We start from the raw sequence: 14,350 nt of genomic DNA, 5'->3' as shown, positions 1-14,350 counted from the left end.
TGAACTTGAATAGGTTTATCATATAAATACAAATGTATACAATCAGTATGATCACCAGTAACGAAATGCAAGCCTATAGATACATTCCCACCAACCTTTAGTAGTTGCTGTTCTGAATTTGGCACTTAATGCAAGCGTAAGGGGGGCATAGACTCAGTATTCTCATTAGATTGAGTGCTAGACTTGCTTGTATGTTCTTTCTTAAGTGAATTTACTTGTTAAATTATTAATGGCCGAATTCGGAAATGCAAATAAAGTAAAATCTTTTTTGTAAATTCTTCGTATGGCTGCTAAATATTTTGGTGGTATATGGGAGTAATATTTCTTTGTGACCTTTGTTGTTGTCTTCTCTTTTTCATAGTACAAAGCTCGTCTTGGAAATCTAACTCCTTTGGCGCCGATATGTTGCAGAAAATCAGCAGACTCCGTTTTTAAGTTATCGAACATCCCTATATAATCGTAATTGATCGTACACGGAGAACATACATTCCAGAATGTTGCCCAGTGAAAATTGTGATTTTTAGTCAAAGTTATATATTTTAGAAATTCCAAGAAAGTAACACTGTTTCCTCTTTTCTTCTCACGCTTTGTAGCATTGGGTCTAAATTTTGATATAATTTGGGTACCATAAGTTTTATGGAATTGATTGCTGTTCACGAATTTACTTCTGTATGCTGATAATATTCGTTCAAACGGGTTGCGAACAAAAACTACTTTTGTATAATTTTTTAATCGAAAATCGATTTCATCCTTGTTGTAATGTTGCAATGTTTTATAATGTTTATACATTCTATAAAACACGGCACGATTGGTTAGTTTTTGTAATCTTTTGTCTGTAAATTTCCCCGATAATTGTAAAAATATCCTTCTCCATGATGTAGAAGATACTTTTGGAATCAAGCACATTAAGAAACGATACTTATCGCTCACAACGATACGACCTAAGACGTGCTTAGGTAAAGCATGTACCGATCGTCGTTTTTTCTCGAATTTGTCACATTTTCTTTGCATGTGGTCAAATCTTTTTCTGATTTCCACTTTAAACTTATCGAAGTCCAATGTTGAATTATAGCAATGCTGAAATGAAAGTTACGTGTAAGTTAGGTTAAAAATCATATAGATACTTTTAAACCTATCAATCTTTCAAAATATTTTTTATCTTATAGGGTTGCATGAAATATTGTTCACATTAAAGATGACACTACACATCAAAGATCGTATGGTAATGTTGTGTTAGAAATCCAAAAGTAGCGTTTGGAAAAATAATCTATTATTCTTTGTATAGATTTATAGTTAAGTAAATGACACATTCAATATGACATAACAATTAAAATGTCGCTATTGCAACAATAACAATATCATCTATAACAATTATATAAAACAACGACACTATTACAGCAAAATACATTGAGTGTGTAGGTAAAGGTAATATCTTTGACTAGCTTTCTTGCTAGCTGAACCGTGAAGACATTATATTTGACTAGCTTTATTGCTCACTGAACCGTAAAGTCATTATTATGTTAGGTATTCTACCCTTCATTAATAGTAGACTAGTCCGACAGATAACCGATCTGTCTGTCTGTAGGACTAGACTACTCCGAAAGGAGAGTAGTATACGTTACCTAATAATGACTTCATGGTTCAGCTAGCAAGAAAGCTAGTCAAAGATATTATCTTTATCTACGCAGTCAATGTATTTTGCTGTAATATTGTCGTTGTTTTTATGATTGTACATACTATATGCATTTTGCTGTTATATTGATATTTTCTTTCAAATTCTCTTGTTTCTATCTACAAAAGTATATATTTTGCAGTTGATTATATTTATCAATATATTATCAGTCTGTATCGCGATGCTATAGAGCTCGAAGGAGATTTGTATTTGGGGATGTCAATGAGACATCAAGACAAGATTTGTATTTGGGAATGCCAATGAGACATCAATGCATCAATAACAACGCACAAAATATAAAAAAACTAATTCGGCGCCGAAAAAGACTTCATAAAATGGCAAAAAAGAAAAATACTGCTGATTCTTGGCGACAATTTCGGTATGTTAGGAATCAATGCATAAATTTCATAAAAACAGCTAAACTTGACTTTTTCAACAAACAAATAAATATATTAGAGAATCCAGAAACCAATGTTAAGAATTGGTGGAAGCTTTTAAGAAATTTATCTGGACAGCCTTCGAAAGCGTCAAATTACCCCCCTTTGTTAGTAAATGATGAATATATAGAAGACGATAATGAAAAATCAAACGCATTTAATCTCTTTTTTTGTAAGCAAGCTACCGTGGATGATTCTAAAGCGTCTTTTCCTAATACCCCCATGTCCGATGATATACCAATTTTAAACAATATTATAATAACCGAAGAGGAAGTGTTTGATCACTTGTCTTTGTTAGATGTCACTAAAGCGACGGGCCCTGATGAAATTAGCGGTAGGCTTCTGAAGTATGCTGCTCGAGAGTTAAGTAGGCCCCTGGCTCAGCTTTTCAATAAATCTATACGTGAAGCTGTGTATCCAGAAACCTGGAAATTAGCAAGCGTTATACCAGTTTTCAAAAGTGGTGATAGAGAACTGGTATCAAACTATAGACCGATATCACTTTTGTCGATCATTGGTAAGAGTATGGAACGTTGTGTTTTTAAGCACTTCTTTAACTTTTTAACAAAACATAAAATAATAACAAGTGCCCAGTCAGGTTTCATGCCGGGAGATTCTACAATTAACCAACTCTTACACATAACAGATTTATTTGGCAAAGCTCTTGACGCAGGAAAAGAGATTCGTGTTGTCTTTTTTGATATAAGTCGTGCTTTCGATCGAGTCTGGCATGAAGGTCTTATTTATAAACTTAAAAATATTGGAATAAGAGGAAACCTATTAAAGTGGTTTATGAGCTATTTATCAAATCGGAAACAAAAAGTTGTTATTTCAGGTCAATCCTCTGATACTTTTGGTGTAAATGCTGGCGTCCCTCAAGGATCAATATTAGGCCCCTTACTTTTTTTAGTATATATAAATGACATTGTAAACGACATAGACTGTAACATAAAACTATATGCTGATGATACTTCCCTTTTCATAGTAGTTGAAGATGAATATGCAGCAGCGAGCAAACTTAATTCTGATATAGAGACTATCAACAATTGGTCAGTCCAATGGCTGGTAAATTTTAATGCAAAAAAGACTGAAGCTATGACAGTTTCCAAGAAATCAGTTAAACCCCATCACCCACCTCTTTATATGAATGATGATATGATTTCAGAAGTAGAAAGCCATAAACACCTTGGTTTAATTTTTCATGAGGATGGTTCATGGCATTCTCATGTCAATAAAATAATTGAAAAGATAACACCTAGATTAAATTTATTTCGTGCCTTGAAATTCAAATTGAAAAGAAAGTATTTACAAACTATATATTTAAGTTTTATCCGACCTTTATTTGAATATACAGATATCATTTGGGACAACATTCCAGACTATTTAAGTGACAAACTAGAAAATATGCAACTTGAAGCGGCTAGGATAGTTACTGGTGGTACTAAGTTATCGTCCATAAATAAATTATACGACGAAACAGGATGGGAGTTACTATCAGAAAGACGTAAAAAACACAAAATTATAAAATTTCATGAAATGTTTCACAATAAGACCCCTGATTATTTAAGCGACATTATCCCTCAACAATTGTTCAATATTCATAATTATGACACACGACGAACGAATGACACGCAACATATAAAGTGTAGAACTGCATTTTACCAGAAATCTTTTCTCCCCTCAGTTATTCGATCCTGGAATGCTATTCCGGACGATATCAGACTAAGTCCATCTAAGTTAACACTTAAAGGTTACCTTAATCAAAATGTAAGAAAAATGCCAAATTATTATTTTTATGGAGACAGGAAAGGACAAATACTTCATGCCAGACTTCGGATGGATTGTAGCAATCTGAACGAACATTTATTTAAGAGAAATCTTGTAGAAAGTAAAAACTGTACCTGTGGTAGAATCGAGAGCAGTAAGCATTTTCTCCTCGAGTGTAATAATTACTCCCTTGTCCGAAAACGTACGATAGAAAAAATTCCCTTCCCATACAATATAGAAACACTCCTATTTGGCTGCAATAACCTCAATCAAGAGGAAAATGTACTCGTGTTTAAACAAGTGCAACAATTTTTGGTAGATTCGAAGCGTTTTGGCTAATAGCGTCGTTCGTGCATGACAAAGATCGTAATTGGGTGAGACAGTCTTGACAAAGTCCTGTAAACACACTCCGCCGCCGGTACATATATAAATAGGAAAGATCTGATGAAAAAAAAATCTACTTTTTTATTTGCAGTTATTTCCCTTTATCTTTTTTCTACAGGGAGACGGATTAATATAAGGGAAACCTTGTTTCCGAATCCTTTTGTAATATGTTATCACTGTATTTATATGTGTATGCCATGTACATGATTTTTTGAAATAAAATATGTTTAAAGTAACGCACAAAATAAAATTGAGAATGGAAACGGTGAATGTGTCAAAGAGACAACAACAGGACAAAGAGCAGAAAAAGCCAAAGGCCAAAAAGTCTTTATCATATTGTATGCTTTTTAAAACATTTCGTAACCAAAACAGGTTGGCAATTCGTTTTTCAAAGATCACAATCAATATCAAATTACGAATGTATAAAACATTTAAATATTACAATGTCTTATCAAATGTCCAAAGCAAAATCAAGGGCAAACACTTATTCCCATACACCCAACCATTCGAAATGATCATTTCATTTAAAAAAAAAAATTTAAATTAATTTTGCTTACTATTGTTATGTACAGATAACATTTAAGTACTTTGCATGACAGACTATACTTTTTATTTACTCCTTGTCAAGCTTTCTATAAAAAGGGGGTGGTTTTCGTGTTTTGTTATGTCGCTGCTTCGCTGACATTACACATATCTTCATTCATTAATATAATGTAACATACTACAATGTTTTTAAATTAGTTTTTTTTTTATCAATGTTTATAAGTTTTTCAAACCTGATACTTTCTTGTTATTTTAGATACTTCTTGTACTTCCGATCTGCTGTAAAGTGACAAATTCTCTGCAGCTAGAAAACAAATTCTAGCAATTTATCTGAATTGTGGCGATTCAAGTCATTCAAAGCTTTGATTAAACAACTATTGAAAGACATAAAATGAAAATCTATTTACAAAAAGGATATCCGCAAATTTATTAAAGAGGGGGGGCAAGGGGGGTCCCAATAACAGCAAAACAGCAAATTGATTTGGCTCATAACAGATAACAAGGAATTAAAATGGACAAAAACAGATAACAGTAAATGAAATATTAAAATAATTCGGTCTTTGACAAATCAGTATTTCTTATTACGGATATAATCCTTTGTAATGCATTCCATTTTCTATGACTATGTTTTAAGTATTAATTTATGTATCTACTGTAGAATGTGTTTAAATTACTGCTCAATATATTATAATATTTTTTATACGCTCGTTTACGGAACGTATTATGGTATACTGTTGTCCGTCTGTTATCAACATGTCGGACATTAACTCAAAAACTCTTTAACCAATTTGCATTAAACTTTGGAAAATTGTTTAAATCTATTGACCTGAGCTCCCTGTTTTTTTTTGTTTTATTTTATAAATTTTAGATTTTAAGTTTCTAGGTAATGGGTTTTTATTCAATAAAATTGGTGTTTGTTTCAGTTTTCTGATAATATCTCAAAAATGCTTTCACAAAGCAAGGAATTTTGGTGAATTGTTTATATCTATTAACATGAGGTCACTTTCAATTTTTATAAATTTTAGATTTTAAGTTTCCAAGTTAACGGGTTTTATTAATTAAAAAGGGGGGATTTTCCAGTTTTCAGACATTAACACAAAAATGTTTTCAGCAGTTCTCATGAAACTTTGCTGAAATGTTTATATCTATTGTTGTAAACTCCATTTGATTTTTATTAAATTTAGATTTTATGTTATTGAGTTAAGGGATTTTATTCATTAGAAAAAGGTGATATTTTCTAGTTTTCAAAAATAACTCAAAAATGCTTTCATCAGTTCTCATGAAACGTTGGTGTATTGTTTATATATATTGACTGAAGCTCCCTTTGTTGCTAATAAAAAAAATGACCTAAAAGAGTTTGAATATTCTGACTTTTTCTAAATGACCATTTAATGAGGTGTGTGAATTTTTCTTAATAAGACTATGAGGAAAAGTGGTATATAGGGTAGCAAAATCAAAAGCACCAATTATAAGCATGCAATTTATCAAGTACTTCGAACGAATTTTGACACTCCAAAAGCAATTTATTCCACTATTTTCAAAGGCCTTATTTGAACAATTTTTTATCAGCTGAGGTTTTTGATTGTACATTGTACCAAGTGTACTAGTAAGTAGAATACATAGTTTAGTATATGTATACAATGGCTTGAAACGAAAGAAATCTTTGTTTGTAATGAGTTATGTGCAGCTTCGGACCCAAGTACATGATTGGAACTTTCATTGTACAATGCATTTGGTTCTGCTTTGAAAAGAATCACAGAGCTGAGTCTATGTACCATATTATATAAAAGGTTAACTGGTTGTTAGGACCTAGTCCTTAATTGAGATCCTTGTCAGATATTCCTGGCCATATGTTTTCCTTTTTGTCATATTAAGAATTGTTTTATTTAATATGTTCGTACGGGAAACAAAGGACATTATTCTCATACAAAAAATTAAGATAATTCTAAATACACATTCATAAAAAAAAAATGGAATTTATTACAAAGGATAACCATTAGATATACTTGAATTGGCCTGGACCTCACTTCTGTGATGGGTAAATGTTAATCGAATCCTTCTCTGAAACGGGACAAACATATTAGTAGTGGTAGACCCCAATGTCCAATAATCTTCAATTTATACCGAATATTGACTGTCAAAAAAAGTTGCTAACATTCCAATTTTCAATAACAGTTAACAGCAAATACATTATCACAATAACAGATAACAAAAAAACTAAAAGCCCAATAACAGCTAACAAAGAATAAGACAATAACAGCTAACAGCAAACATATTTTCAAAATAACAGATAACAAAGAATTAAATTGCCCCATAACAGCATAACAGTTAAACCCCTTGCCCCCCCTCATTAAATCTATTCAAAAACCATTTGATTTGGTTGTCTCTATTTTTGGTGCGTTTGTTGATATAAAAAAAGGTTATTGTTAATGAAGAACTATAGTGTTCGAAGAATAGTAATTTAGGTCATTCGTATAAATTCGTATAATGAACAAAATGATGTGTTTTTGCATTTATTCATATCATTGAAATGTTGAAGAGCAATTATGTGTCTACTGTAGTTTTGTAATAACCAATAATGTTGAACCATTTGACAGACGGTATATAAATTATTTTTAATTTTGCCTTTGTAACTCAATGCATGACATTGTGTGTGTATTATCGGTACGATTTCCTTCATGATTCAATACCAAATCTTTCACGACCCTATCGCAATACTTGACCACTGTAACATAATATATATCTTGTCACGATATTTTTTTCTCGATAGAACCAATGACTGTTTACATGCCTGAGAACCAATTAGATAAAGAATGCCTGAACAAAGCGGCACTGCTGAGGGCACGTAACGTGCAGAGGAGAAGTGTGATATTAAAATTAGTATTAAGCTATTATATATAGCTAAGTTTAAAAGTACCTGACTTTCTCATTTTTCTAAATGTCCTCGTTGTTAAATGCGTGAAAGTAAAACATATCAATACCAAACTTCCTAGGAATACAAACAACTTCTTTTTGGTGTCCATTTCTGAAATATAAAAAGTAAATTCACAAAAATACTGAACTCCGAGGAAAATTCAAAACGGAAAGTCCCTAATTAAAATGGCAAAATCAAAAGCTCAAACACATGAAACGAATGGACATCAACTGTCATATTCCTGACTTGGTAAATTATCTTTTCAAATGAAACAGAATTTTTCTGTTTACATTTGTTTCACAGTCAAAATGGCAACATGTGTATCAGATCTCATCAAATGTAAACGATAGAATGATCCCAATATTTCAGTCTACAAAATGTAGTAGTGTGTACGGCCGATTAAATATTGTACTTTGATGAATACTCAAATGTTATGCTATTTTGTTTTGTGAAGTGTAAGTATTGCAAATTATTGAAAACATTGTGAGGTTAACTACTCGGCTGTACATGTAATATACGAGTTAGTAGACACAAATTCTTTACATTAGAAAAAGGTTCAGTAGCTGTTTTTGTGTTTAAATCTACAAACCAGAAGATCATGCAAGGTTAATTGTGTGCAACAACTGAAGTCTTATTAAAACTTAATCTTTATGTTTTTTATGCACATCCTCAATGAAATATAAACACTATGATAGTGAAAATTGAGACATCATGCATGTTTGTCTCACCTTGATTTTAAAAATTCAACGTTGGTCGGGTTAGAAAAAGAATCGAACACTCACAAGACATACAGTGAACCGACGCTGACGAAAGATATCCGTTAAAACTGGGGTCCTACATTCACGATTTAGATTCGTCAACAGTCTGATTAAGATCCGTAGCGGGAAATTGAAACTTTAATTAAAATGTGTAAAAATATCTATTTAGTGTAACTAAATTTTATTAATTAAATTCAGGTAAAGTAATGTACACATATATAGGCATTTACTTAATAAAACAAGTGAAATAATTAATAGGATCCAGAAACAAGCTGTTAGCATATATTAATACGTTTCCTAATAAGAACATTTCATATTGTAATACTCTAGGAGTAGAATGTTAAAAAAATAACAATGTTACACTAGATGGAAAGAAAAAAACAACATATAATAAGGTTGTGAACACATAAGAAAGAAGAAAAAAAATATACATCGGAAATTCAATAATAAGTGTATGTTTCTGAACGGACACAATTATTTAAGATATAAGTATTACTTGTTGAACAAGATGTGTGCTATCATATGACAAATCTTTTGCTACTGAGTATAAATGTTTGAACTGCCAAGAATATTTCAATGTTTTGTTCGTAGCTGAATCCGTTGAACCGTGTAGCAAGATTTCTTCCGACAATAAATGTATTATTTTAGTACAATGTATATTGATATTATAAAAATGCAGTTCACGTATAATGTGAAAACGGTCTTTTTCGAAACCGTTCCTAAATTGTCCCGTTATTAATACGAAATTCGGCAATGATACCCACGCCAGAATTCCAACAATAACAGAACACAGAACTCAACACGACTGCTTTAATCTAGATTTTCATTTGTGTTAAGCTCCAAAATAATTCCTATCTTAAGAGCAATATAACATGCGCGTATGTTAACTTAATTGATATACATATGTTTCGCATTCCATACATGATTACGTTTATAACAATGCAAACATAAGTCTTATGCTAATATTATCAAATTTATATTGAAATTCGTGAGAAAATCGTTTTATAATGTAAGAGTTAGATTTATGTTATTATACCAAGTGTAGCGCTTCCTTACTTCAACTTATTAATTTTATAGTAGGTGAATAGTAGGTGAATAATGTACAATTTAACGTTGGTACAAGAGTACATAATTGTATTTACAAATGTCATGCATGCAGACGGCGCTGTTATTAAACTTTATTTTCCTTTTTTGATAGTTAAAATCAGGGATTTATATTAGTTTTATAATTTAGTGTCATGTAAATGAATTCGAAGTATTTCTTTTGAATTTAAAGTACCCACAAAACAATTAAGCCTTAGTTTATTTTTAGAGAATAATATTTAACCGCTTACAATAAAGTTTGACCACCCGATGTCTACACAATACTATACCAAATACGCGTCAGCGACCCTTTTCACAATGAAATCTTACGATTAAAATTGGACCATGAGCTAATATAGAAGGGTTTATACTATGTCTGGTCTACGAGCTAATATAAAAGACGGTTTATATGCCTGGTCCGTGAGGTAATATAGAAGATAGCGTATATATAAAACAAGTCTAGCATAAAGTACAGCCTTTAACACGGAGTATTGAGCAAGCTATTAAGGGCCCCAAATTGACTAGTGTGAAACAGTTCAAACCGGAAAACCAACGGTCTTATCAATATGTAAAACGGATCGAGAAACACTCATGAACCACATCAACAAACGACAACCACCGAACAACAGGTTCTTGACTTAGAACAGGATGTGTCTGATCCGTGAGGTGATATCAAGGAATTGTATATTTAAATATACAATCCCTTGGTGATATTAAGGATGGTTTGTATGTCTCGTCTATTAGGAAAGTAGAAGATGGTTTATATGTGTCGACCTTGAGGTAAATCGGTCGTAGAGATGCTACTGGTTCAGACTTATACTAGTTTACAACTTAGCGTTCAAACCTATGATTGCGATTTGTATACTTGTGGATGCAAAACAAATTTTTTGGTAGAGGGGTATAAAAACAACACAAACAACATTTTCCAAATGTGAAAAAGTATATTTTAACAAAACGCAGTTAACTAGCAGGTCGAACAACCGATGTTATTAAACCCTTCTGACTGTCATTGGCGATTGCCAAATAAACGGATCACCAGATGTAACAAAATGGATCTTAATTTTTAATATAATACCAAACAGAAAACAATAAACTTGCGGAAAAGATAGTATACTTCTAACAAAAGGTGCAAAAAGTAGTACACCATATCTGGATTTCGACAACTAATGTCTCTTCAATGATGTTTGGAATCGAAACGGTAATAGGAGGGCCATATAATTTACGTCAATTTAGGATAGACTTGAATTTTGAAAAGTCGAAATAGGATGGGGAACAGATCATATAAATCCGAAGGCAAATATAGTACAAGCCCAAACGAAAAAAAAATATTGCGATGGATAACTTGAAACCGCAATTTTTATACGTGTGCATGCAAAACAAATTTCAGGGTAGAGGGGTCTAAGGGAGCTACCATTTGATTTTTATGGGGGGGCTAGGATGAAAAATTTTGTCCTGCATTTTTTTTTAGTTGTAATCTCTGTCCTGCCTTTTTATTTTTCACTCTATTCGGTCCTGCCTTTTTTTTTATTAGTTTATCCTGACTTTTTTACCTAAATTGTCATCCTGCCTTTTTTTTTTGCAAAGTGTCTCATCCTGCCTTTTTTTTTTACTCAAAACTCCTGTCCTGCCTATTTTTTTCAAATTTCATCCTAGCCCCCCCCCCATAAAAATCAAATGGTAGCTCCCTAAATACAACACAAACAACATTTTCCGAAAGACCAACAAACTGAAAACGTATATTTTAACAAAAAGCATTTCAATAGCAACACATGTTCTTAAACTATAGGACTCAAATCTATGGCGGGTTCCAAATAAATGACAGATTCCTAATCTATGGAAAATATGACGTTACAAACGCCAAACAAATCGAATCTATGGCAGTTTTTAAATTTGTTGTCTTCTTTAAATCTATGGTTATTACGTAACCGTCACAATTAAATAACGTGATATTGCGTCATCGCGAACCCATAAATTTACACACCATTTACAGATTTTTTTAATTTGTCGATTGTAAATCAAAAACAAATATATTTAACACGGTCCCAGCGATTTTTACAAACAAATACACAGGGAAGATGTGACCTCATGCTGTACAGTCCGAATTCCGCGATGAAGAAAGACCTCACTGTTTTAGTAGTGAATATTTTAGGAAAAGTGTTATAGTAAATATTTTAGCGTTTACGTCTGGCAAGAATGAGATGAAAATACAGTATACCACTTTGACTTTAATCGTCATTAGTAAAAATAGATTGATTCACGCTCAAATAAATATTATGTGAAAATGTTTATTTCTTCTTATAGAAAGTGCTTTCCATTTTACTAATTGATTTGATAAAGGGATTAAACAGGTACCATGCACAGATTAGGAAATGCCTATTTTTCCGGAGCACATCAATTTAATCCTGAACTCTGTATTATGGTATACCGGTATAACTTCTACTATTAGGAAATTTCATGGTTGCCATCAAGATTTGGTTGACCGTTATGAAATGTTTATAGACATGCTCCCTTTATCTTACATTTCCACTTGTTTAAGATAAATCATTAACCGTATATGTACTGCCTTGTTCTCCATTTGAACAATCTCTGCCATAGATTTGGAAACAATACAAGTCCGCCATAGATTAGGAAATTACAAAACTTGCCATAGATTAGGATTTTAAAAAAATGCCACAGATTTGGGATGGAATGACGTCCTATTTAACATAGAATTGAATCTGCCATTGATCTGGAACCCACCATAGATTTGAGTCTTACATATATACAAGCAAACATATTAAAAAATATAATCACTTACTCGTAAAGAAACTGGCAAAGTCCTATTCACATCTAAATAAGAAATAAAAACTGGCAAATAATAAATGAGTGTGAAAGGAAATACCGATGAGATTTGCATGTCTAACTGAACAGATGAAATGATTTTAGTGCAATAGCTACTCATTATTCAAACAGAATTGATATACAAGTAAATATTCATTACGTATGTAATCCCATTTCCTTTTGCCTAGCTGCACACATCAAAATGGGAACTCGATCAAATGGTTTATTTTAAGACAAATAAGCGTAATTTGTTTATTGACTGACACATATTCTTGCAAATTTTCTAGGTCAATCGAACTTTCTGAGATTTTCATGGGTTCATTCCTTAAGGACAAAACAGTTCAATAACCCAAAAAATAAAATATGATCATATATAAAGAAATAAAACCCCTACAAATCTTACGATAAAAATTGATCTTTAGTTATCACTGAAATGTTTATAATGACTTACGAGGAGTATTTTACTCTTTTTTTTGTAAAAAGAGTCTCAGAACCTCAATCTTAACGTTACGAACTAGATCAGAATATTCTATCGATATAAGAGACACCAAAGTGATCGAACTCGCTTGTGGAAAGTGTGATAGATTTGTATGCATAAATTCACCCATATTGAATCTTCTATCAAGGCATGCTGGTGGAAACATGATATCAAGATACAACAAATTGCATATAGTAGCATTTCTACAATTATGAAGCCATTATTCAACTTATAAATTGTATTGTTTGCTTTAAATTACTGGAGAATACAGGCTTTTTCCCCTGGAGAAGAATCCCAATTTGAAAAAAAAATGGCTTAAAATTTTTCCCAAAAAGACAACTTTTTCCCCAAATAGTGCAGTCTCAGTAGTAATTGTGCATACAAACTGAAAAACACTCATTTAAACATTATTCATGCCTAAACTGACTACATGTGCAGATTTGAGCGTCTATTTACGTATCTTCAATGACAATAAGGGGTCTTATTTCAAATGAGGGTTTACCTCTTGAAAGGGGGTCTGCAAATTGAAGTTCCAGTCATATTCATTTATTATAAATTTCCCAATTTGATAAAAATGACGCATATTTTCCCAATAAAAAAGGGTAGAGGTAGTTTTGAAAAAAAGCCAACAATATCACTGTTAAAATGAGCTGAAAATGTAATTACTGTCACGATACCGGGTCAATTCAACTTATATGTAACTCTTATTTGACAGAGAAAAGGACACAGGCACTAGTCTGTGAAAAAAAAACACCCTATATAACACTTTTGTTTCAGAGACAAGTGCCTGTGGAAAAGAAGTCAACTCATTGTCAATAAAGTGCTACTGGATTGATCGATTGAATTTATTGTCGCATTTCTTATATATAATTTTATGCAAATTCACGACGAGAGAAAAAAGTTAACAATTAACATAAAAGTAAGGAGAAGTAATGATCCGAAAGGTATGTCGACTGGGATGAACAGCGAAAACGTCTGCCAATGGAAAATGAGGGTATGTTTGATAGAGGTCGAACTTTTGACAAAAGAGTTGTTGCAAGGGTTCTTTCAATGTAAAGAGGGTATGTATCTCACATTTCACCGAACCTTTTGATTTATCATCAAAGTCCGCCGGACCTTGCTGCATATTTATATATCTCGCACAATCAAACGAATGCACGACAAGCAAGGGTTGTACTAATGAATGTGAGGAGTCTAGAGATGACTATAGTTTTATATTCGAAATCAAATTTTGGCGTCTACTGTACATTGTAACTCTATCAGGATTGTTACAGTAAATTATGTTTTTAAACATCTGGTGATTTGATCAATATAAAAGGGGGTCCAGGTGTCCTAAGCAGTTCAAATAGAGTATGACTAGCCTGTCAACAATGGTGTTGTGTATTGGAACTCCGCACGTGGCAATTGCGTTCGACTTCAATCTTGACAGTTTTGACAGGGTTATGTCAGATTTCCTGTCGAATGTCGGTGGAACATACCAGGTACTCCTCCAGC

The 14,350-nt window shown here is 32.3% G+C and overlaps 1 protein-coding gene across 1 annotated transcript; it reads right to left on the bottom strand.

The window, feature by feature from the left end:
* LOC139513118 (carbohydrate sulfotransferase 11-like) lies at window positions 1-12,489 on the bottom strand. Its single transcript, XM_071301335.1, has 4 exons — window positions 12,356-12,489; window positions 7,721-7,828; window positions 5,037-5,107; window positions 1-1,077 (listed from the first exon to the last, which is right to left on the bottom strand). Exons 2-4 carry the CDS (start codon window positions 7,824-7,826, stop codon window positions 202-204), a joined length of 1,053 nt encoding a protein of 350 aa, XP_071157436.1. The 5' UTR covers window positions 7,827-7,828; window positions 12,356-12,489; the 3' UTR covers window positions 1-201.
* Between the last annotated feature and the right edge of the window lie 1,861 nt (window positions 12,490-14,350).

This window comes from Mytilus edulis, chromosome 2 (assembly GCF_963676685.1).
Source record: "Mytilus edulis chromosome 2, xbMytEdul2.2, whole genome shotgun sequence".
NCBI lineage: Eukaryota > Metazoa > Mollusca > Bivalvia > Mytilida > Mytilidae > Mytilus > Mytilus edulis.
Note: the sequence above shows the minus strand (reverse complement) of the source record. Positions and strands in the feature narration are given on the sequence as shown.